This window comes from Perca flavescens, chromosome 15, assembly GCF_004354835.1.
Source record: "Perca flavescens isolate YP-PL-M2 chromosome 15, PFLA_1.0, whole genome shotgun sequence".
In the NCBI taxonomy this organism is placed as follows: domain Eukaryota; kingdom Metazoa; phylum Chordata; class Actinopteri; order Perciformes; family Percidae; genus Perca; species Perca flavescens.
The window spans coordinates 15,599,448-15,624,133 of NC_041345.1; the positions used below are offsets into that span (position 1 = coordinate 15,599,448).

A 24,686-nucleotide genomic window follows, 5' to 3' on the forward strand; every position below is an offset into this window, starting at 1 on the left:
CCAGCAGAAATGAACTGTAGTAGCAGTTTTAGAAGGAAAATTATTATTGTAGTGGGGAAAAAGCCAGGATGGGATGTTTTAAATGTGTTTTTTAAACTGTGAAATTCTCTTGTGATGCACTGCAGTCACATCAGATGTTTACCACAGTAACACTGCCGTTGGCCAGGCCTTCTCCTTCACCCACACAAATATGTTCAAACTGTGACATGCACTATCACCCTGCAGTACAGTCTGATAACTGAATTACTGACACATTTTGCATATGTGTGGCATAAGGAGGTGTGTCCATCACCCTGGTTGTAGCAGATTTATATTCATTGTAGCTATTTCCAACTACTGTTTCTATTATATTGCACTATTGTAAACAAACTGCAGCACATTTACAATGTAACTACTAAAATATCCATGTTTTTGTTATTTTATGAGGCTGGAGACTTTTTTTTTACCAATTAGATGAAATTTTTTTTATTTATTTACACTGTCTTTTTTTACTGCCTTCTATTAAATTTTTCTTCTGACACCTCTGGTCAGCTTTCATTTGTGTGTGGCTATAGAGCTGAATAATAGACACTGTATTGAAGTAGTCTAATGCTAATTTAACTCACTACAATACCAATATCAAACTGTTCTGTAGTGACAATAACTGAAAATATGTAATATATTCCCTTTAAAGTTTCAGTCTGTGCTCCTTAATAGTGACTTTATACTATTGGTATCACATTGTAATATAGTAGGCCTGTTTAATATTCTACTATTATGATAGTTTAAAAAGGGTTATTTTTGTAAATTTGTTTCTTTGTGGTAAGTTATTTATTGTATATTTTAAACGAACACAAAACAAAGCAAAAACAAACAAACGCACAACAAGGATATGACCGTGAAACTAACCATACAGATAGTATCACCCAAAAATAAAGAAAAAAGTTAATAAATGAATAAAAAACATGTCCACAAATCCCTTGTCTTACCCGATCTCGTACACATTTACAGTTATTTCATGCTATTTGCCTCAAATCGTATTCTTATGTTAAAGAGTTATTTTCTCAGTTAAAAACTTGCAGTATTCATATATTTTAATTTTCCACTCCTGGTACAGGACTACCTCAGTGCGGTAAACTGCCTTCTGTTTTTATCATTTTGGTTTTCTGGCTTTGTAATCAATGACCAAAAACCAAATTCTGTGATGAATTACCTGCAGTATCTGATAGAATAACTGAAAGTGATTTGACTTATAACTTCACCTACTGTGGCTTTTGGTAGACCGTAGCACTCAGGGCCCTCTGCTAAATCACATTGCTTTCTACGTCCACACAGGCCTGCATTATTCACTAAAGTTTGTGTTGCATGGTTATAAAGAAGGCAAAGATGTAAATTTGATCCAGATGTCTTCCTGTCCTTTCTTTTCCATACTGATATTAGGTTGTGGAGTGAGGAGACTCTCAACACGTACCATTAGTCTTCATTTCCTGTGGCGGTATGATGATCCACATTATAGCCTGCAATGTTTTTGTCATTTACCAGCATGAAGGGCCCCGCGTTTATATTCAGGTACTTTACAAAGACTTGCGATTGCTCCGTCAATCAGAGCTGAGGACTGGAAGTTTTACAGTTGACAAGATTGCTCAATTCTCAGCACTGTAGTTTAGTTGTGGGTAAGTAAATAAAAACTGTGAATCTCAAAATCTTTGTTTCTAGTTATAGACTTGTCTTAGTGAAATATGTTGTGAGTGTTCAGACTTTCATCATATTTCCTGCATATGACATTTACATGATATTGGATTTTTGTGTGAGTTGGTCTCTCCCTCCCCCTCTCTTTTTACTACTACTTAGAGGTTTGTGCAGGTCACCAAATGTTCTTGGAGTTCCTGACTGGTACTCGAGGAATCTTGAAGGTTCTTCAAAGTTATTGTACTTTCTGGGAAGCTTGTACTTGCAGGTACATCCAAAAGTGTTAAGGGGATCTGGCAGGTTCTTCCACTGAGGTTCTTTGATGTCCATGGAGAACCTTGGAGGCCTTTGGACTTTCCTTGGTAAGCCCTATACTAAGAGTTTAGAGGGCTAAGTATATTTAATAGGCTACTTGTTGCATACTAGATCATTTATTTGATGCTATACTTTATATTTGTACTTCACTACAGTTTAGAGGCGAATATTGTGAATTTTACATCCAAACTATATCATCAAAATGTCATGCACTGTTGTATTAAACCACTCAACAGTAAGTAGTTAAAATTAGCTTTACTTTAATCATCTACAACATAAAATGCTGCATAATCTACTAATAATCCAGCTACATCCTATTTGACAGTGGTCATTTTGCATAATGAATAGCGTAAATTTTGCTGCTAATAGTCTGTAGGCTACTTTTAATTAATTAGCTACGATTTTGAATGCAGGTCTTGTAGTAGACTAGAGTAATTGTAACTTGAAGTAAAACTACTTTCACTTAGGTGGAGGTGTTTGGATTTACTTAACGGCTCTTTCTTGTAGGTCCACGAAGAAGCGAGGATCCTTGGCGGTAAATGAAGCCCTGTCCGATGACTGGAGGCCCCTGTAGTGTAGAATCTAGATGATGGAGGTACAGAGTGAGCCGTAGGTGTGAGCTCGCTGCTTGGCCTCGTGGCCGCTGGCCCTTTAAGAAGAGCGGGAGGGGGCGAGCAGCATCTTGGCTGCAGTGTTTTTGTCTCTCTGTCAGTGTGAGCGCTCCTGGGCCGAGGCGGCTGAAAGGATTTCTAGAGGGCAGGTAAGAACAGCTTATAAGCTACAATTTCTCTGTTTGATAACTGCATTAGTCTCTCTTTGTCAAACTGTTATTTTAAGGCGCTCCAGACGAGGCGTCTTCTTGTGAGTGTGACTTCTTTGTGAAGCGTCGGTCCTGCCCATTCCCCCGGTCTTCTCTTTCCGAAGTAACGGGTCCTTTATCCTCCAAAACCACCCCAGCTTCAGTTATACTCCCATTACTACTGTTCGGACTAATTAGGTTTCATAATTCCACATGAGCGTTTACCTTTAGAGGAATGTTAAACTGAGTCTCACGGTTGATCCTCCTCCGGTGCGTGCCTTTTTGTTCAGAGCATCATTGGAGGCTAACTGCACAGCGGCGAGAAGCGCCGTTAACGAAAAATCTCTATAATATAATAATAATGATATTCCTATTATTGTATGTACTAAAAGTGAATCTTTCAAACTGATGTGTGTTTACAGCGACCCGTTGATTGAGTTTGAATGCTATAAAATAGGTGAAATGTCTCTACAAAAGCTTTGCATTTTCTATACAGAATGCTATCTGTTAAATTCATGCAGCCTACAATGATGTTTTCGTAGAGGGCTCATAGAGACAGGGTTGCCACGCGACCTGCCTCAACTTTTGTCTTTGTGAATTAAAGCAGGAGTTTCGGTGTTGCAGCAAGCTTACAGACAGTAGCTTGCTGCATGTTGCAAAGCCATATATTTCCCCCAACGTCACGTCTGAAAGAGCAACGCATTTGTTTGTCCTTGATTATGATTTTTTTCCAAATGCCTCACACATTCGTTCGTTTTCTAATTTCATTAACAAAAAAGGGAAAGCTCAGTAAAGTCTAAAGACTCAGGGGAGAGGTTGGGTCCGTGCAATCTGCAAGCTCTCATTACTTCCAGATGTTCGTCAGCTTTTCGCTGCCGCTTCTTGCCCTCAAATGTGCTCGTCTCGCCGCCTGTAGCCGGTCAGTGGTCACTGAGGAGTTTCTACCTCAGAAGATGGATGAGGACTGAAGGGGTTGTATATGTCAGCTGGGCAGGGAGAGGGGGAACCAATTTAAAACTCAATTTAACTGCATTTGTGATAATTTGCACTTGCTCTAAACTGATGACCCTCATTGATTTCCTTTAATAAACTAATATGTTAGGTCTTAATAGGCAAACATGAATGTTTTCCCCTTGTCTTATGTTAATATGGAGGAATGCTGGTTTAAGAATTAACTTTATGTGACAGGATGTCTCATAATATGTGTGGTAGATGGTCCTGATTCATCAGTAAACACATCAGATATTGTTATGATGAAGGACATGCAGAAGTTGGCAGGATGTGGGGGTAGTCATCAGCCTGTTACACTGCATCATACAATACACCACTGTCCTGCTGTCGTGTAATGGGCTGCTAGCTGTATTAAATCACCTACCAGCAGATAGCCAAAGATTGTAGCAGCTGCATGGCACTCAGGCGGGCTTTGTGCTGTCATTAATTCCATTACACGGGCCATTGTTTGTGGCTCCAATATTTAGTATACTGCAGGAATCTTGTATTAGTTTTAGCCAGGCGTACCTAATAAACAGGCAAGTGAATATTTCCTTTATTGTTTTGAGATCTTGTGAGTGTTAGTGTAATAACAGTGAAACCTGACTCTTCCTCGTTTGTCTGTGGACCTCCTGGAATCCTACGGAGACCCCTGGGAGTCCCCCAGACTGCAGTTTGGGAATCTCTCTGGTCAGGTTCGTGTGCAGCAGGAGATTCCTTCAGCAGTATTTTTTTTTTTTTTTTTTTTTTTTTTTTTTTAAACCAAACTGGAATGTGATTGTCTCATTACAGCTTTTGGACCCAGGGGTGCTGTTAAGGAATGCATGGTTATAAACCCCATTTGCACACTGGGCCACACGCCGGGCATTTAAATGGTTTAGTGAGGCTAATGAAATTACACCCTGAACCTGTATGAGATTGCCTGTCACTGTCTAGGATCTACCACTGACAAGCAATTCTGGACAGTTTTACTACATGATGAATGAACTGTTCTGTTAAAACAATACACAGATCATTTTCATCACTGAAAGTTGGTGATTAAATGATATATAATGTTAACAGGCCTTTTCAGTGAATATACATGCAGTCAGGTTGTGTTTTTCTTTTCTTTTTATAAAATTTGCACCTTACCCCATTTAGATCAGAAAGAAATAGGTATCTTGTTCATGTTTTCTACCCTCCAAAGCACCCTAACTTTTTTGCAACATCATTTGTTATGATAAAACCCAAAGTTCTTAGTTGTATTAGAGGTTGATTAGTTTATAAAGTAGGGATAAACTTTCGGCCCAGTAAATTGCAGAAGTACCATCAGCCTGATTTGGTGAAGACAGAGAGGGTTAATGATCCTACTTAACTATATTGATTAGGGCAACCAGTATAGGAGCATGTTCAGTGAACATATGCTCTAATCTGGCTTTTGAGGCAGTAAGGACAGTGATTAACTGCCCAAATAATCTCACTTGATCTTCTTTAATACATTAATACAAGAAAAGCAAGATGGACTTTTCTGTCCACGTGTTGGCATAGCCAATGTTGTGGATATTTTCCTGGCCTGTTTTATTTTATTTATATCCGCAGTCTTTTGATCAACAGCTCTCATTGAATCAGGAAGTAATTGATTAGATTCCTGAGAGGGAACCACTTTACTACATCGCTGCTGCAGTAAGGTTACTTCCTCTGCTCTGCTGTGTTATGTATGCTCAGTACCACAACAAACGACCTGAGCTTTTAACCCCGACACTGCTCTGACCGGCTCTCCACCATCCGTCTTACTGCCATCTGGACTTTGTCTTCCTCCCCGCCAGACCCCACAGTTTCCTTAAAACAGCACTCTGGCCTCTCTGCTCGGCATCATTTTTAATCCCCCACCTCCACATACAACTGCACATTTTTCTCCCAAATTTCTATGTTTTTTTCCGGTGCCGCTCCTTGCAGCTCAGCCCCACCCTTGCTCAGTTTCCTGTTGGAGGACAGCACAATGACCAATAGGAGACTGGCGGGTGTTTACTCTGCTCCTGTTCCAGGAGTAATGGGAGCTGGCCGGCCCCTCCCCTTGGCCGTACTCTAGCCAGACTGCTCAGCCCAGCGCCGTCTGCTCCTCCATACCACCACTGCTTAATGTAAAAAACAGGGCTTTTTGCTAAAGGGTTGAGAATCCTGGAGGGGACATCACTCTTGGTTATGATTTCACTGTCCTGAATTTAAAGCCCAAATTAGTCAAAAACCACATGTCCACCAGCAGCATAAGAACACACTGTATTGCCATGTTGATATGAGATCATCTGGCCTCGTTACACATGGTGAAGGCCCTGTCTGTCGAGCAGTGACGTACACCGTTCAGCTACCTTATGCTTAGTGACAAATGGCTGTTGTTGCTTCTACATTTAGCATTCTTCAGCTGTTCAGGGGAGAGATTTGTTGTAATTTCTTTTGATTTATTATTCATGCAGGACCATTTGGCTGAATGAAGCCATCTGTGCTGCAGAGTGAGGAGGAGGACAAAGAAGTCTTGGTAGATAGATCAACAACCGTGTGTCCTGTTGTGATCTTTATGTAGCCTAACATTTAAAACTCTTCTCCATATCTATATTAAGGTTTTTGCGGCCTGTTACTCTGAGAAGAAAACCTCTGAACAACAATCAGCTTTATTTAGTTAGACAAAGTGCAGCTTCTCATAGGGATTCTCTATTGTCGCTCTATTTTTAGGAGTGGAATGCACAAATGATGGTAATCTTTTAGGCGGAGCCATTTAAGATTATGAGGAAAGGTCCTTTGAAACTGTATATTCTCATTGTGAGGAGCCTGCAGCCTGTGTGATCTTTCTGATGTTCTTCCTGCGTTTACAGCAGCAGAATACATTCTGGTGTCAGCAGCAGTGATTCATACTGGTGGAGTCCAACTCTGCGAACAGTCATGGTCTTCTTATTCGAGAAGTTTCCATCTAAAACTTTTAGCAGCATTTCTTTTTTTCTCCCCCCCTCCTCCTGCAGTTTTGCCTTTCTTTCCTCACATTCCCACTCTTTCTCTCCCACCCTCCCATACTGTACTGCTCTCCTCTGCTTTCTCTCTTTCTTACCCGTTTTTCTTTCTGGTTTGCGCTCTCCCCTTGTTACTCTTTCTCCTGGGCTGGGAGGAAGTGACTGGGTTGTTTCTGGATCCTTTGGGAATAGAAAGATGGAGCTCCCTTTTCCTGTAACCCTTTCTTCATCAGACTTCAGATTATTGCCACATCGTCTCTGTTTTGCCACATCAATTAGCTTGGTATGAGAAAAGTGGCACATACACTTCCTATTTATGCTAAATTGACATTCGAAAAAAGGTGCATCTGTTGTCAAAATGTTGCTACTTATAAGGGGGATAATACATCAGAAATGTATAATCATACCATCAGGTTTTACATCTAAATCACTTGGCATTCATATCATTGGTGCCCTTACCTGAATAAATCAACTTAAAAGCTACAGCTGTGTTTGTTGATCTGTGGGAGTCTTCAGGCCTCAGACAGTGTTAGGAGATCTGTGTGTTTTCATTTGTGCTGTGTGGGAGTCGATGGGAGTTCAAGTTGTCTCCTGTAACGTTTGGTATTTGTCTTACACAAGTATTTGCCAACCACATAGTTCACTGTCTTTAATCCTATCCTTTGAGAGCAGTTTATGGCATTGATATATAAGTTTCTAAAATCGTGTAGGGATGCATTCATAATATTGTATTATCTTACACAATTAGCATCACAGATAGCTGGCCATTTTTGGAGCCTAAGGCACTTTTAGATCTAGATATCAATCACAGAGTCCTTCTATTTCCAGTTTATGTCAGTGTGTGGGTCCATTACAGCACTTCATCAACTGTTTGTTTGTTTTGAAGCAGATTTCCTTACCACATACTCATGCACACATAATTTTTCTCTCTCTCTCTCTCTCTCTCTCTCTCTGAGCTGCCCCTCCTTGCTTTATATTAGAACCAGCTGTGGAACTAGGGGCTGAATGAATGGCTCTTTGTGATTTGGCTGTCGTTCCAGTCTAAAAGGTCTGTTTCTCCCCCTACCCCTCCACCCTCTGTGTTATTGGCATGACAACAATATGAAACAATGAATTGAACAACAACAAGTTTTGTTATGATATTATGCAAAGGTCATCCATCAATGTTTTTTAGGCAGCAAGACCCCCCGACAAAATGTCGACCACACTTACACAGCAGCCTAGCTCTGAGCAGCCAGAGCAGAATGTATGAGAATCAGCAGACACAGTCATGCAGCTTATCTGGTGGACATGCACGCAGAGGTTACAGCACAAGCTTCAAGTATGTGTTGTCCATGAAGGGAACGCATTATAACGCCCATGAAATCAGTCTGGCTTTAAGGTGATCTGTGCAGATGATGGATGTTCCCACAAAACTTGAGGGTGTGTCTGCCCATGGATTTGGGGATGCGAGTCACAGAGGCAAGAAAACAGAAAACATTGCCCAATCACATGGCAGGGAGGCTCCCAACCTTGAATTGATTAGAGAGCCTTGACTTGGAGAGAGGAATGGGGTGGGGGGAGTATTTCTAGAAAGCTGGAAGAGGAGGGGAGCAGCTATGCATGAATCAGGCTTCATCCAGGCTGCACTACAAGGAGGTCAGAGAGTGATTGGCATGTCATTGGAGTATATTGTTCACATCCGGCGTGTCAGTCGAAACCACTGGAATGTTTTTGATTTTTTAAATGTTTTTTTCTGGCTTTGCAACCTGTGTTTATAGTCTTGCGGGGGCCACTATTTTGATCTCTGTCAACAGAGCTACACACCTTTTAAATTGAGTTTTCAGCTCAAGTTTCCTTTATACTTGTTTCCCACAGGTGCTGACTGTAAGAGTGCAAGAAAAGGAAGGGAGAGCAAGGAGCCTGGGGAGGAGAGATCCCATCCTTGCAGCGCAAGCAGCTGGTATGAAGCGGAAAATAAATCCCTCTTTTCCTAATTCACAAACCATTCCCAAGCTAGAGTAGAATAGTAATCACCAAAGGCTGAGAAAGTCAGTAAGGCAGTGGAAAAATCCATAAAGATCTTCTCTGGGTGGTGGGAAGAGTGGTATTTCTGACTTAGCAATACTAAGGTCTAATCCTTTGTAATGGCAATAATAATGAGGTGACTCAATGAATGGAAGCAATGAGTTTGATAAACCGGAGATAGATGACCTCGAAATGAAGCCTGGCATCTTAAATCACTTTTCAGGGTGGTCTCAATTCTCTGATACACCAAAGGCACAAGAATATATACACATGCTGTAAATCAAATCCAGTTTTAAATCCTCCAGATACAAGAGTTTGGTTGTAAATGAATAAACCTGAAGCTGCATTGCGTGTACATTTTGCACTGGTTTCTGCAAGGGGTCAAAGATGCTACAGTATAATGCAGTTATTCAGACATCTTACAGGACATACCACAGACATGTAATTTGTGCTGGGTGACCTGCATCTTACCCCCTGAGGGTTGTCTTAATCTTAATAGCAGGGAATGGAGGGAGTAGACCAGGCAATGTTAACTTCCGTTAGTATGGTATACAGCTGTATGGGGAGGTAGGGGGGTGTAATGGGGGCAAGGCATTTGTCCTGGATGAAGCTGGCAAGGGAAAGTCGTCTAAAGAATGGTATTGTGACGCTGGGGAAGCGCGCACACTGGTTTCTGTTCAGATGTCATCTCAAAGGAACTCTGTTTGAGAGCCGAGAGGGAGGAAGGTCAACCACTCCACCCCAGCCACACACATATACACACTCGGAGGGAGTACGTCCACATGCATCACAGATCTGAAACCCCTAATGAGCTACTGTTGGAGAAGCAGATGTGGAGGGCTGTTAGCGTGGGTGCTTTAAAGGGGTGATGTGGGACGAATGGCACCTGGAGAAGCAATAAGGAGAGTGACATTTTGAAGCAGAGAATAATGTGAGTTTGTGTGTAGATATGATTTGAAGGAGTAGAAAATTGCATTCAAAGTGGAATGCAATGGACAGTGTCAGCCGTCTCGTCTGCTGGGCTTGGACGTTTGGTTGCTAAACTGCAGATTCTAATTATATCTCATCAACTGTCCCCTGTCAGTGCTGTCCTCCACCCTCCTGTACGCATGCTCTCTCACACACTCACACACAGAGACATGCTCACTTACTCCCAACCACTCCTCTTCTCTCTGTCCTGTTCTCACTTTCTCACACATGTAGGCCTACCCAGATCACACTGTACAACATGCAGCACATAATCTATCTAATGCTTTCATTCCATATTGGAGATAAACGGACACTCACACAGCCCCGCCTCAGATGTCTTTTAATTCTTATTTTTTACCATAACAACTTGTATTTTCTTGTTTGTTTTTTCAGATCTTGGCAGTGCTAATGTAAAGCAAGTCTTAAAATTGACATCCAGGACATCTGATAAATTCCTTAACTGTAAGCTAAAATATAGTTGGCTTAGTGACGCTGCCCTATAAAGCTATCAGTGTAGTAATATTTTCCTATCACAATGAAGTGAGGAGTACTTTTACTACTATCAATGTTAAAATGGGTCTGTATGTGCATGCGTACAGTATTTCCATGCCTCTTAGTGTGTGGCAATCTTGGTATGAGAGGGTGATGAAGGGGCACAGATAAGGGGAATCACACCAGGACATTAAACTGACTACAGGACTTCAAAAATACCAAGTGAATTTAGTCAGTGTTTCCAACTGCCCTACTTTTCACAAACGAGCAAGCACTGACTAGGGTCACAAGATAGCGGGCAAGGGAGAAAGCTCAACTCAGTTGCTGAAGGAACAGAAAAACAGCCTTAAAACTGAGTATGCCCTAAAAACAAGTGGAGATTGCAGTCTAAACTTCTGATCTTAGCTCCCTGAAGTCAAAAGTAATATAACGATGTTCAAATGGGTATGCTGTGGATGGCTTAAACATTACATCCTCAGTTCCCACAAAGTGATGACCTAGAAAGTTAATCTTTTCCAAGCAGACACAAACGCAGAGGCATTGGCGTTTTGGGCTCTATGTCGTTGCTGGCACTGTGGTGTTCTCTGTGGGAGGAAAAAGCACAATCTTTTGTTTATAAAGAGTCAAAATGCATTACCCCTGTGTGAAAAAATGTATTAAAGTTCTCAGCAATTCACTATGCTTTCTGTGTCGAAGTACTGAGCAAGTGAATGTGGAGGGAATGAGAGAGACAGTGACCAGCTGAAACCTCCTGATTGTCAGCTGATGTTGAGAGGGGGAGAAAGCAGCAGAAAAAAAACATAAGAAGACATAAGAGAAGACATAGGAGGGTGAAATTGTGGAGAAAGTGAGGGAGAGAAAGAGGAGAGAGTCTGTAAACCCTAAATTGAGAGGCGAAGTTAGCGTGCACAGATGATTCCTAATAAGGTTGTAACTGGCAGTCTCAAACCTCTGTCCTGGTATTAGCTGCCAGGAAACTTTCCTCTGTAACTCCTCTTCTCTGAACGCTAAGAACAGAAACAAACACACAATCGACTGTGACCCACTGTGCTCCCAAAAATGAACAGATCAAATTAGACAGGGAGGCAGGAGGGTAGTATGGTGAGGTAGTGAAAGAAACAGTAAAACTATTTATGACCATCACACAAAAAACAACTATGTGGTCAAAAAGAGCAATCGTTTATTGCTGGCATGCTAACCATATGTAGTTGAGTACTTGCATCTATGTAGTGCATATGCCTTTTTCACAGAAGACATTTTGACTTTAGGAAAAGCACTGGTGTAAATGATAAAACGAAGGATGGCTGCTTTGATTTCAGGGTCCTTGTATCGTGGATGTTTGCTCACTGTCACTCTCACTGGAACACTAACATAACAGAGCCATCGTGAATAAAACCTGTGCTTTTACTACTATGAGAAGTCAAAATGTCTGCTTTGAGAAAGGCCTATTTATAAGATGCTCATATAAACACTGATCTTGCCAGGTTTCTGTTGGGAATACACAATCATGTATTATTGCTTTAACCCATATCTTGTTATCTCTGCAAGAAAAGCAACTCTTGTTCTCATTAAAGATATTTGGTATGCTCATTTATAAATTCATCACATGTCTGTCTCCACACAGGTGAGAGTTGTTGGGTGACTGTTTGAATAGCAGCCCCAGGCTCATTATGGCTCAGGTGCTGCATATGGACCCCGGCTTCCCAGGTGCAGTTTCATTTAGTTTTACTAAATAATACTCAGTAAAGTTATTTTGAGATAATTCATTATTTTTGTTTGGATTTAAACTGTCAAACAAATTCCAAATAATTTAACAACTATCTAGACACGTATAAGGTCAGGTTATAGTAACTGTGCCATTACATTTTCTACCTAATCTGCTGATTATTTCAGAGTAAATATAAATATACAGTAGCCCAAAGTTAATGCTATTTTCTAAAGTCTGAGCCCAAGATTAGACGCAGATTTCCGTTTGTTTAAAGAGTTGATTTCCTTCCCCCTCAGGGAAACTCAACCCGCCTGCTCCCCCTTCCCTGCATGGCAAAGAACAGGAGGCGGCGCCCTACTCAGTGGAGACCCCCTATGGCTACCGTTTGGACCTAGACTTTCTCAAATATGTTAACGACATAGAGAAGGGAAACACTATCAAGAAGGTACCTATCCAACGCCGGCCACGCTATGGCTCCCTGCCCCGTGGCTATGGCTACACCGGCTCCTGGTGGACCTCCACAGAGTCTCTTTGCTCCAACACCAGCATGGACAGCCGACACTCCTCCTTCTCCTACTGTGCCCCAGGCTACCACACGTCGCAGAGGCCCAGCTTCAGCTCTGCCCGGGTGGAGAAGACCCTGTTGGATGCACGCAGGAAGCTGGAGGAGGAGAAAGAGGGGCGGAGATTCTCCAACCTGGGCAACCTGGGCAGCATGCACAGCAGCATCGCAGGCTCTAACACCTCTCTCAGCAGTGCACACAGTTTTAACCGAGCCCATGGTGGGGGCGGATCCTTTACCCCATTGAGTTCTGGCCTGTCCACCCCAGTGACCCCAACACCAGCACACCTGCAGCACGTCAGGGAGCAGATGGCTGCAGCCCTCAGGAAGATAAGGGAACTTGAGGAACAGGTGAAGACCATCCCTGTGCTGCAGGTCAAAATCTCTGTCCTGCAAGAGGAGAAACGGCAACTGAGCGTCCAGCTGAAGAGCCAGAAGTTCCTGGGTCATAGTCTGAGTTTCAACCGAGGTCGTTCCAGAGGAGAGCTCTACATCGACATCCCTGAAGAAGATGTGAGCACTGGAGCTAAGAGCAGCAAAAAGTCTGCAGGGCCACTGTCTCCCACCACACCCGAGGGCTCCAAGCTTCAAGACTCAGGGTGTGAGATTGAGGACACAGTGATTGTGGGTGGAGCGCGACCAGATGCAAAGCGGGAAGTGCGCACCATTGGAGTGGGACCAGAGAACTTGAGGGGCGGTCGTGAGATTGGAGTCGGCGTTCGGGAGGAGGATCTGGGGCTGCTGCCAGAGACAGAGTTTCTTAAGAATCAAGTAGTTCAACTTGAGGTCCAGCTAAAGAGGACGGTGCTGGAGCTGCAGGAATGCCAACAGCAGGTTGCAGCAGTCCAGAAGGCCCCTCGGGCAGAGCATCCAGTCATGGCTACCAGCGTGGGCTGGCAGGAGCCACAAGGCTGCAGCTTGCACACTCTGGTCAGTTTCACACAACTGCCCCAACAGAGGGAACAGAGAACTGTGGGAATCCAGGTGTACACACTGGAGCAGCCTACTGTCGTGGAGGTGGGCACACTGCGCCGAGCAGAGACCTGCAGCTCCCCATACCTTCAACCAGCTGGTGGAGTCATGGAGGGCCACAGAGGACAAGCTGAAGGTCTCTGACACTCAAATTTAATTACAAACCAGGATCTATTGCATTGCCATTGAATTGCATCAGACTGTACAAGTAAATTGACAACTCAGGGTATATGAGCTTGTGTTTACAAGGTCTTATGAAAAATGTTGGATCAAGTAGTTTACTTTTATCTTATTGTATTCCTCCATAAGACATGTCTTCTTTCTGTCTCACAGATGTTCCAGTTGAGTTTCCGATTGCAGTCAGCTCGAAGCAGGTGCGTGACGTCCTAAAGAGCGAGTTGTCCACTTCGGTACCTGTAGCTAATCCTGCCATTGCTGTAAGCACGTCTGGTAATCAGATTGGTTTGTTGCATTCAAAAGAAGAAGAGACACACCTGCATACATCCACAGAGACTGTTCAGTCACAAGAAGACCCTAAGACAGGTAACTGGACTGAACTCTGTTCAAAACCCCCCATGAGCATCACTCTAACTTGTTCTACAAACATCAAGTTTCTTCTTTATGTATTATCACTGGTATCTTTTCCAGCCTCATCTCCCCAGTCTTCTCTGAGGTCCATCATGAAGCGGAAAGCAGAAGGTGAACCAGGATCTCCCTCTACAAAGAAGAACCTACAGTTCATTGGAGTCAATGGAGGGTAAGTGTCAGTCATTTTCACCCACTGATCAAATATACCCAGCCAAAGGTATACTGTCAGTTATAAAGTAGAAATATTGCTTATGTGTACCTTGATAAAAGAGGTATGACTTGCAAGGACATGAAGTTATTTAACAGTGAAACTTGTTCTTGTGTTGCAGCTACGAGTCCACATCATCAGACGATAGCAGCAGCGAAAGCTCAGATGAGGGGAGTGATTCCAGCGAATATCATGAAGCCAAAGAAAAACTACCAGAGTCAGCAGTCCAGCTCAAGCAAATAACCCACAGCCAGGCTTCCCAACATCCAGAAAGCAACAGTGTACCTCAACAGACTGCTGTCAAACTTCCAGCCGTCATTCCAGACTCACAGCAGAGTCCCAACCAGTCTGCCACTGTAGACGCTAGACTGCCAGACAAAGCCCCCGGTTCACCAGCGATGGATGCTGCCTCCGACTCCATTTTAACTCCTCCATGCCCATCAAACGATGATGCCTCTAAAGAGACTGTCAATCAGTCATCAGAAAAACTCACAGTCACCCAGGAGATCACCTCCACAATATCAAGCACTGAATCCACTCCTGAACAAAGCTCCATAACATCCTCAGCTACCTGTACTTCATCGCTGTGTGTCACTGAAACCACTGAGATTACTAAGCAGAAATACACCGTCCAGTCAGAAACAACCGTCCTCTCCAGCCAATCGGAGCCAAACCTGGCAGCGGAAAGCCTCACAAATGAAACTGCCACAGCACCGACCAAGCAAGTCAGGTAAATATGCACATGGTTGACGGACAGACTGATAATAGTATTAATGGTACTATTAAGCCTGTGTATGAGCATCAGTGACTGATGTTGTCTCCTCGTCTGTCTCAGACTGGACCTGAGTGACAGCCTGATGTCAGCTCTTCATGCCCTGCAGAAAGCCCTGGGGGAACCCAATGCTTTCAGCCAACAAGGAGCAGTAGGTGTTTTTAATTCACTTTTTTTAACCAGGATAATCCACTCAGTATTGATACTGCTTTCCAGGAAATCCAGGAGTGTCCTTTTTTAAAAGCTATCACAATGACAACAACAAGCAGAAGCACGATCAAGATAAATTGATTTATCTTAAGTGCACACTAAACATTTATAGAACATCATGAACTCTGCTCTGACTCTTACGAAAGGCATGTTTTTACGGTGCTTTTTAAACTAGATGTTATAGGGTTCTTTTAATATAAGATATCTAAATGTTTAAATTAGTCTAGAAAACTGAGTTTAAGCTTTTGTAATAAAAAAAAAAAAAAAAAAAAAAAACGAGAAAGGGTTAGCTGCACTGAACTCGAGACCCATTTGTTTTCCACATTTCTCTCAGCATTTTTGCAATACTGGAAGTACTGGAAGAGCAAACAACTGTGTGTTTCTCCAGAGGATTGGTTTCCAACAAACCCTTTCCTCATTTTTGATTTTGATATGCTTATAATGGCCAGTCTACATGTGAGCTGTGCTCTTGCATTTCTCTAACAGTCTGTCAAGTGTGTGTCTCTTATCGTCCTCATTGTGTCCTGTCTCAGAGGGCAGCCTATACCACGGTGCTGCAGGAGTGGCTGCGCGTGTCCTGTCACAAAGCAGCGGACACAACTGTTGTCAAGGCCTATATGAACACCTTCGCCTCAGTCTCCCCTCAGCTGCTGGAGTTTGTGATCAACATGGCAGATGGCAACGGGAATACAGCGCTTCACTACACCGTCTCCCATTCCAACTTCCCTGTGGTGAAACTGCTGCTGGACACCGGTGAGTGTCTGTGTGTGTGTGTGTGTGTGTGTGTGTGTGTGAGAAAAAAGAGTGAAGGGAGAGACAAGATTACATAAGGTAATCAGGTTTAAGTGCCACAAATCTTAAAACATTCCTGTCTCCAACACGTCATACATCCCAGTCGTCATTGTTTGCACTGCTGCTGTATCACCTGTCACACTGATTGCCCTACATACCTGACAGGCCTGTGTAATGCTGACAAGCAGAACAAAGCGGGCTACACGGCCATCATGCTGACAGCTCTGGCCGCCTTCCACTCTGACAATGACCTGCAAACCGTCCTGCAGCTCCTGCGCACAGGGGACGTCAACACCAAGGCCAGCCAGGTGCGCCCTCTACTGTTTATTAGGTTTTACTGCACCCCCACACACAACAAAACCATGTGACTTACAGAGCATTTTCATGTGCTTTTCAGAACTCTGCTCACTAAAGTGTCTGATTATACTGTAGAGTTTTAGTCACCAGACGCATGCTGCAGCATGTGAACAAATGCTGTCTAAATGAAAGCAATTTAGTTTAGTTTGAAGATGAGTTTAAAGGTTTTAAATGCGTGTTTGTAGGCCGGTCAGACGGCGCTAATGCTAGCGGTCAGCCACGGTCGAGGGGACATGGTGCGGGCGCTGCTGTCCTGCGGTGCACAGGTCAACATCCGTGATGACGACGGCTCCACAGCGCTCATGTGTGCCTGTGAACACGGTCACGTGGACATTGTGCGTCAGCTACTGTCTGTGCCGGGCTGTGATGCCACTCTCACTGACAATGTAAGCATATTGTTCCTTTCCGTCTTCCTTTCTCTGTCTCTCAGTTGTTCTTATGACAAAGCCTGCCCAAAATCCATCATCCTCTTGTTTCTTACAGGACGGCAGCACTGCTCTGTCCATAGCCCTGGAGGCCAGCCAGAACGACATTGCTGTGCTTTTGTATGCTCACCTCAACTTTGCGAAGCCTCCTTCCCCTGTGAGTACTTTGATACACTGCTAACACACACTTACTGTTAGTCATTAGGGCCTTCTTTGTAGAGCAACCATTTTACACCAACATCCCTAACTGAAGAAGAGGTAGATGAAGCAGATTGAGGTATTGAAGAAAAAAGAACATTGGCACAGACAAATCTCCTGGAAAACACTAATCATCACAAATGTGATGTTAAGCTGTATCATGCAAGCGTAAACATATCTGAACTACATTTTTACACATTAGCAGTAATTATTCCTACAGCTTTACGACAGTCGTTAAGTGTACAGAACTTTGGCTTGTTTTTGCTACAATTCACATGCAATAAAAACTTTGCGCCCAGAAAAGTAATAAGTAGCTTCACCTCCAAATCACACCTTATATAACCCTATCCCCATCAACACTCATGAATGACATCAAAGTTTTTAACAATAATACCTTGTTTTTTAAACTTGTCTAGGTTTCCCCGAAGTCTCCTCTCTTGGGTTCCTCTCCTCCTGCCGGTGAAACAAAATAAACCCTGCTTCAGCCACTCCACAGTACCTACTCATATAACAATGTGATTTTTTTTTTTCATCTGTGTACTTACCAGAAACAATTAATTTGTGTGTGCGTTTGTTTTCACCCTCCATAATTTAAGTACATTATAGTGTGCAGATAATTACATGATAGCTTGCACCGTTGTTATCCATTGCTCTTTGTACACTGTGGTCTTTTTTAATCACAGTGGTGGTTAAAACATGGATTTCTTTGTGTGTGTGTGGTACTATCTGAAAAGTCCAGTCTTGCAGTGATCCAGTTGTCAGCACTGTTTTTAGTGGCACTTATAAGTCAAAACTGTTAATTTGATTCATTTTACAGTTCATTATTATACACTTGTTTTATTCCATGTGAATCTCATATTAGTTGATTTATAGAGCGATGTGTTTTCATTGTAATGTGTACAATAGCTCTTACACAGTAGCATCATTATGTGTGTGACCATCACAGTCATTTGGAATAACAAAAGCCACCCCTCTCGTCGATAAGTGTCCTTGCATCAAGTAGCTCATTGATGCTACAAAAATCTAATACAGAAAACACCACTTCAACAGTATATCAATATTTATACACAAGGTTTATTTACTCTAGAGTATTTTTGATATTGCTTTTTTAAATTTTGACTAAATGCAGGACCTCCAAGGATTAACATTTTTATTTCACAAGCAATGGTTACCTTATGACACCTTTTTAACCAGAGGAAAAAATATTATTTTATGTGTCGACCACATTTCCCAAATTTACCCAAAGATGTATCTTTCCTATTAGCTCTGTGACACTGTATGTGTGGTGATAGTATTAGCAGAGGCATAGCATCAGTGTGAAGAAGGAAAGAGGTCAACATTATTCTCTGAAGGCTATGGTACTATGGTCTTTGTATTTTTATACGTGAAGGTATTTTGGATGGTAGTAAGGAAAGATTAGAGTGTATCTGTGTTTGTAATATTCTGTGTTTATAAGATTTAACAAGACTTGGTTGAGAAATGACTGAAAGCACTGGTGTAGCCACCTCCGCTGTGGTCATAAGATTTGTCAGGGAACCAGAAAGTGACTGATTGGGGTCTTTAAAGGATGTGCCGTGTAAGATGTGAATATCAAAATAATATATGTCAATATAAACTGGTAGTTATTATGCCTAAAATCAAATTCCTTGAACAAAAGTTCATAGGCTATTGATGTCAAAATTTCTATTACTTTTTAAAGACTTTTTCACGATTTTCATATTCTCTTTTAAGCAATTGAAATTTTATAAACTAAACACTTTTTTTTTTATTTAATTATCTGTATTTTATACGTTTAGATTTTTTAAGCTCACACCTACTTTATGTAATCGCAAAGCCCTTTAGTTTATGTTTTATGAAGGTTTATGTAAAATTCTAGATTGTCTTTCTCCTCTTCTAATTTGTGCATTTTGGAAAACCAATGAATTAATAAATGTGGACCACACTGTTTCTATTGTATTTACTTTTGCAATATTACTTTGTTTGCATGTTGAGCTCATGATAACAATGGGTCTCTTAGGGGGGGGGAAACATTGTTCTTTTTCTTACATATGTCTGTTATGTCCTTGCACCGTAGGCATTATGTTTTCAGGTTGTCCGTCCCATTCTTGTTAATGTGATCTCTCAGAACAACTTGAATGTAAGCCTGAATGTAATGTCTTCATATTTGGCACAAACATCCACTTTTGAAAGGTCAAAGGTCACTGTAAGAGCCATTTGATACTTATAAGTTTTAGTAGTTTTCCTTGTAAAACATTTTGTGATGCTCCTTTAAGGATACAGGTGATGACATCACCGTCCCCTAGGCAGACTAGGTTAAGCAGCCCACGGAGCTACACAGTTTTTTGACCATACAATAGAGAAGAATCTTGTAACTTTGTTTTTACTTTTTTAGTAAAGTTTTTTCGAGAACAGAAGTTACTGCCTCCGAAGATTCTTGTATGTCCAACTTAAGCAGTCCTATTGGCTTTTAATAGTGGTGGTAAACTGCAGTGAGAAGGATTGCCGCTACAGTCACTGTGACATCACAAAACACGTTTTGGGCCACAACTCAAGAATTTCTAGGCTAATTATGACAACATTTAACAGAGATGTCTAATAGAGGAAGACATGACATTTTATATCCCAAAGTCACTTCACTGTGACATCATAATGTTCTGCAAAAAATGCTTTCCTGGCCATTATTCAGCGCGCTACTCAAGAACAGAAGGGGAGACATTTAGTCATATACTGAAATGGTGACACTAATCTTGGGTGCCCACCTTTAAACTATGGTGATTGTATCTTCTGTGCTGTGGGGTTGAAGATGTGTGTGAAGCATCCATGTTTGCCAAAACAATACACTTAGTACCTTTTTATTAAATTATATAAATAAAGTCTTTACTACATATAATATATGAGTCTGGACAGACATGGATGTAAACTGTAACTTGTCTGGTTTGTGGAGGCATACAAACACAAGGTGATAATTCTAGTTTTACATTTGTTTGGTTTTTCACAGACTTGAAGTCATTTGTGTGTGTGCGTGTGCGCGTGTGTGTTAGGTAATCTCCACTAGAGGGTGTTTTAACTTCCAACAAAACAGCTGGTTTAGTTTTTCCCTTGGCCTCCATAACATCCCTGATGTACAACAACACTAAACCCTGTTTACTCATTTAAAGGCCCACCAGTATCTTAAGAATCAAAACTGTCCTGTCCTGTGATGTATGCCAACACAAAATTACATTAATACATTTTGGTAGCTATTAAAGGAACACGCCGACTTATTGGGAATTAAGCTTATTCACCGTAACCCCCAGAGTAAGACAAGTCGATACATACCCTTCTCATCTCCGTGCGTGCTGTAACGCTGTCTGACGGTTCCAGCATTAGCTTAGCCCAGCACAGATCCTGCAGGTAACTGGTTCCAACTAGCCTACTGCTCCCAATTGTGACAAAATTGACAAAATAACGCCAACATGTTCCTATTTACATGTTGTGATTTGTATAGTCACAGCGTGTACAAAAAACAACGTAACATGAGACACAGCCATCTTCTAACAGTAAACAAACCGGGAACTATATTCTCAGACAGGCTTGCTGCGAGCATATCACTCCGCCCAAGTACTATATTCTTCCGCCTAAGAATATAGTTCCCGGTTTGTTTACAGTTAGAAGAACGGCTGTGTCTCATGTTACGTTGTTTTTTACACGCACGCCAGACTCTATAAATCACAACATGTAAATAGGAACATGTTGGCGTTATTTTGTCACTTATTCGGAGCAGTAGGATTACTGGAACCAGTCACCTGATGTTCTGTGCTGGCCTGATGCCGCTGGAGCCGTCAGACAGCATTACAGCACGCACGGAGATGAGAAGGGTATGTATCGACTTGTCTAACTCTGGGGGTTACGGTGAATAAGCTAAATTCCCAATAAGTTGGCGTGTTCCTTTAAGGATATCTGTTCTGTGGCATTCAATACTCAGTGACGTTATTTCTTTACTACAAAAAACAAATACAGTATACATAGAATCAATATGATAGAATGCTGTACAGTTCCCTCTCACAACAGGGTAAGCAAAACACACACAATTCTCCTGAAGTGGGAAAAATAATGAAACAATTGCATAATCAATGTTTAATAACACTGATTAAAACATAAACCAATCTAGAACATAAAGGTCCTTCTCTGGGGATAATTGCAATATGTTGTGAATGCATACAGTAGTTCTACCTGGAGGACCAGGATGCTGCAATGCAATGTATTTCATCCTCATACCTCTGTGGAAAGCCACATAGGAATATGATGGTACAATGTACTGTACCCTGAATGCTTTCAGGGAAACAAACTCAGAGGAAACTGCATTAATGATTTACATTGCCAATGCAAATGTCCTATAGGATCCTCCCTGTAGTTTGGACACAAAAAATGATACTGCCAAATCTGCTGTGCATGTTGTGTATTATGACAATGCATGCACTGAGCACAGCTGGAAATAAACCTCTTCATTCATCTGATTAGGGGAAATATCCATAGTGAAATAACCTGGACTTTAAGTACTGGTTATGCTTTTAGGCATGAATGCTTTGTATTGAAATGACAGAGCTGTCAGATCATGAAACAGGATGCAAAAATGGCTAAACATGTTCATGTCTCCTCACCAGTTGTGAAGAGGTAAAACTCCAGCAACACTTGTAGTATACGGAACTATTTTATTGCTAGACCAACACGTGTCAGCTTGTGGCATCAGGGTCATCTGTCACAAGCCGAAACGCGTTGGTCTAACAATAAAAGTTATTCTGTATACTACAAGTGTTGCTGGTGTTGTACCAATTCAGACATTTTCCCTTCTTCATGCACCTTAGAAGAAGGTGAAGTTATGCCGGAAATCCCTGCTCTGCTTCTACAATCCTCACCAGTTGTGGCCAGCCAACCTGGGTTGGGCCAGCTGTGATCACAGATGCAAACAAGCCCACCTTGGAGCGGATTTGACCCTTTTTAGGCCGCTCCTGCAAGACCGTAAGTACGTCTCACATGGTGCACATATGGGTGTCATCCTGGGTTTGAGGCTTCAGGACAAAAAAAAGCAACCTGAATATCGGCTGTTGGAAGATAGAACCAACATGAAACCATCACTAAAATTAAGATAAGTTTGGGTTTCCAAGTGGTGTGTTGTGGCCTATTTTTATTATGTAATGGACGGCCATGTACATTCCTTTAAAAGACTGCAACAATGTGTAGTTTTAGAGTCTGCACTAATCTCAAACAAACCCTTGACATAGCACCAGCTGTGTTCCTCAGACAACTGCTTGTCTTTGGGAGGAGTCCAAAAGATAACATGCCAATGAAAGCAATTCCTTTAGTCTGCACCATGACAGTGCTGTTATGAACTAAGTTTGAGACAATATAACATTTTACAGGACACATCTACCGGCCAATCAGAAAAGATCTGGCTATTTTTAAAACTAGACAGGCAAAAGGTCCACTCACTTCAGCTTTGACTTTACAGCAAGCACACCTCAATGTTTCAGCCTTTGGTGTGTGACAGTATGTCAGTTAAATGATAGCTCACTTCTCTTAGATTAGTTTTATATTTTCTAACAGGACTAATCATGATCGTGACCACTATGAGTATGTAAAGCCAAACTGTCTGTACAGTAACACAATGAACAGTGGCCTTATTTAGCTCTTAACTCTGCCTACATCGAAAAGCTTTTAGCCCTAAAACAATTACTCTGTTCATTTGGTTACAATTAACAGCCAATATCCATTTATGTTAGGCAGCATTGTGTAACCATACACTATTAGCTGAAGAACACACTTGAATAACATCTTATCTATTTCTTCTTTTGAATGGATCCACCCTGACAGCTGGTGGGTTAGATAAGCTAGACACGCACCATGTATGGCAGGAAACACAGAAAATGACTTAAGTCATCATGTTTCAACTGATAAACAAATCAAAAAATAATATTACTTGATTGCAGAGGCTAGATTTGACTTGGTCTCTGCATATTTTAAACTGTTCAACAGAGTGTTTACTTTTAAGGATTACTGTACATGACTTTTGTATTTGCTAATACTTACTGAGGTGAGATTCTTTCTACAAGCGATTCTTTTATTTTTATTTTTTTATCTCATCTGCAGAACTTGCTTTTTTTCGTTCCTTGCGTTGTTGCTGCTTTGTTTTATTGTGCAAAATAAATCAAGACAATAATTATGGCGGTCAATAAAATAAACCATTTTATTTCTTTCAGTTTGGGGGGTAGTGAGTAAACATAGGCCGTGATTGCTGAAACTTAGTAAACTAGTAATTTCAGATTTTGCCTATAATCATTGCTGACAATGATCGAGGTTCGGGTCAAGAGTAGGAAGACTATTTTTTGTTATCTCAAAAACAAACTGCAACTCATGTGGACCGTCTCACGGGGCCTATCTTTGATCATCGAGGTGGTCCTGGGTGTGTCCATGCTCTGTTTCAAGCATAAAAACCCCGCGGTTAGGCGGACCAGTCAACAATAGTCAAGGAAAGATAAGATGACTACACTCACTGCTAAGGACAAGGACGCAGTCAGAACCTTCTGGGCTAAAGTGTCTGGAAAGGAGGAGGACATCGGCACCGATGCTGTGGCTAGGTAAATATGACCAAAGCTGACTGATGTAACCTGCTCCAACATTCATTGATTCATTTAGGCTATATATATATATTTATATATCACTCCCATTTGTTTACCCAGGATGCTGGCGGTGTACCCGCAGACTAAGACTTACTTCGCCCACTGGAAGGACCTGAGCCCCAGCTCCCCCTCTGCGAGGAAGCACGGAATAACTGTGATGAAAGGAGTTGCAGATGCTGTGTCCAAAATTGACGACCTGAAAGGAGGTCTTCTGGGCCTCAGTGAGCTGCATGCCTTCACTCTGCGTGTGGACCCTGCCAACTTCAAGGTGCAGAGCCAAACTGATCACAAAATAATAGCCTGCAATGTATATGAAGTGTTCCTCTCAACTTAGGGCCTTGAGAGGTTTCCAGACCTGCAACAGGTCCATCTGTTATTACCATGCACATATTGCCCCCAGCCTCAGGGGAGCTAAAACTCCATCTAACATCTGCGTGATTGTGTTTTTTTTCTCAGATTCTCTCTCACTGCCTCCTTGTGGTCCTGTCCATCATGTTCCCCAACGACTTCACCCCTGAGGCACATGTCGCTCTGGACAAGTTCCTGGCTGCTGTGGCTCTGGCCCTGGCTGAGAAATACCGATAAACAGCAGGAGAAGATGAAGGAGACTGCAGCATGAGCTTACATTGCATAATGATTAATAAATGCATTCATGCAAAAAAGCAAAGCAATTGTTGTTCATTGGTTTGTTTGTGATGAGTTGTGTCATAAGTGAGTCACATCTACAGCAAAAAATCAGAGCAGTCAAGCAAGTCAAATTTTACACCAAACATTTAGGCAAAACTCCAAACAGTCATTGGTTCCAGATTCTCCAATGTCAGAAATTGTTTCCTTTCTGTTGAAAATATCACAGATTCATGCCCCCCAAGTATTGATCCTAATGGTACTTTACAAGTGGATGAATCTGAAAATGTTTTCTGCAGGGTAACATGTAGTACTAGTACTATTCCAGTTATAATCAACAATAGACCATACAAAGTTGTGAATCCCCTAAGTAATAAGAAATTGACAAAAATAGTC

General features: G+C 41.9%; 2 protein-coding genes across 3 annotated transcripts; both read left to right on the top strand.

Annotated features, from left to right (window-relative positions):
• The first annotated feature begins 2,640 nt into the window (after positions 1-2,640).
• kank2 (KN motif and ankyrin repeat domains 2) lies at positions 2,641-18,957 on the top strand. Of its 2 annotated transcripts, none has more exons than XM_028599306.1 (13): positions 2,641-2,743; positions 8,608-8,692; positions 11,843-11,925; positions 12,223-13,596; positions 13,794-14,003; positions 14,109-14,217; positions 14,378-14,986; positions 15,092-15,179; positions 15,772-15,991; positions 16,196-16,338; positions 16,573-16,773; positions 16,871-16,969; positions 17,427-18,957. In XM_028599306.1, exons 3-13 carry the CDS (start codon positions 11,889-11,891, stop codon positions 17,481-17,483), a joined length of 3,147 nt encoding a protein of 1,048 aa, XP_028455107.1. In that variant the 5' UTR covers positions 2,641-2,743; positions 8,608-8,692; positions 11,843-11,888; the 3' UTR covers positions 17,484-18,957. The 2 variants fall into 2 exon arrangements, with proteins under 2 accessions (XP_028455107.1, XP_028455108.1); XM_028599307.1 differs by lacking the exon at positions 2,641-2,743 and adding an exon at positions 7,725-7,798.
• A 4,560-nt stretch (positions 18,958-23,517) lies between these two features.
• On the top strand, positions 23,518-24,265 carry LOC114569314 (hemoglobin embryonic subunit alpha). The gene is made up of 3 exons (XM_028599142.1): positions 23,518-23,624; positions 23,727-23,934; positions 24,123-24,265. The coding sequence occupies exons 1-3, from the start codon at positions 23,527-23,529 to the stop codon at positions 24,249-24,251; spliced, it is 435 nt and encodes a 144-aa protein (XP_028454943.1). The 5' UTR covers positions 23,518-23,526; the 3' UTR covers positions 24,252-24,265.
• Positions 24,266-24,686: the final 421 nt, after the last annotated feature.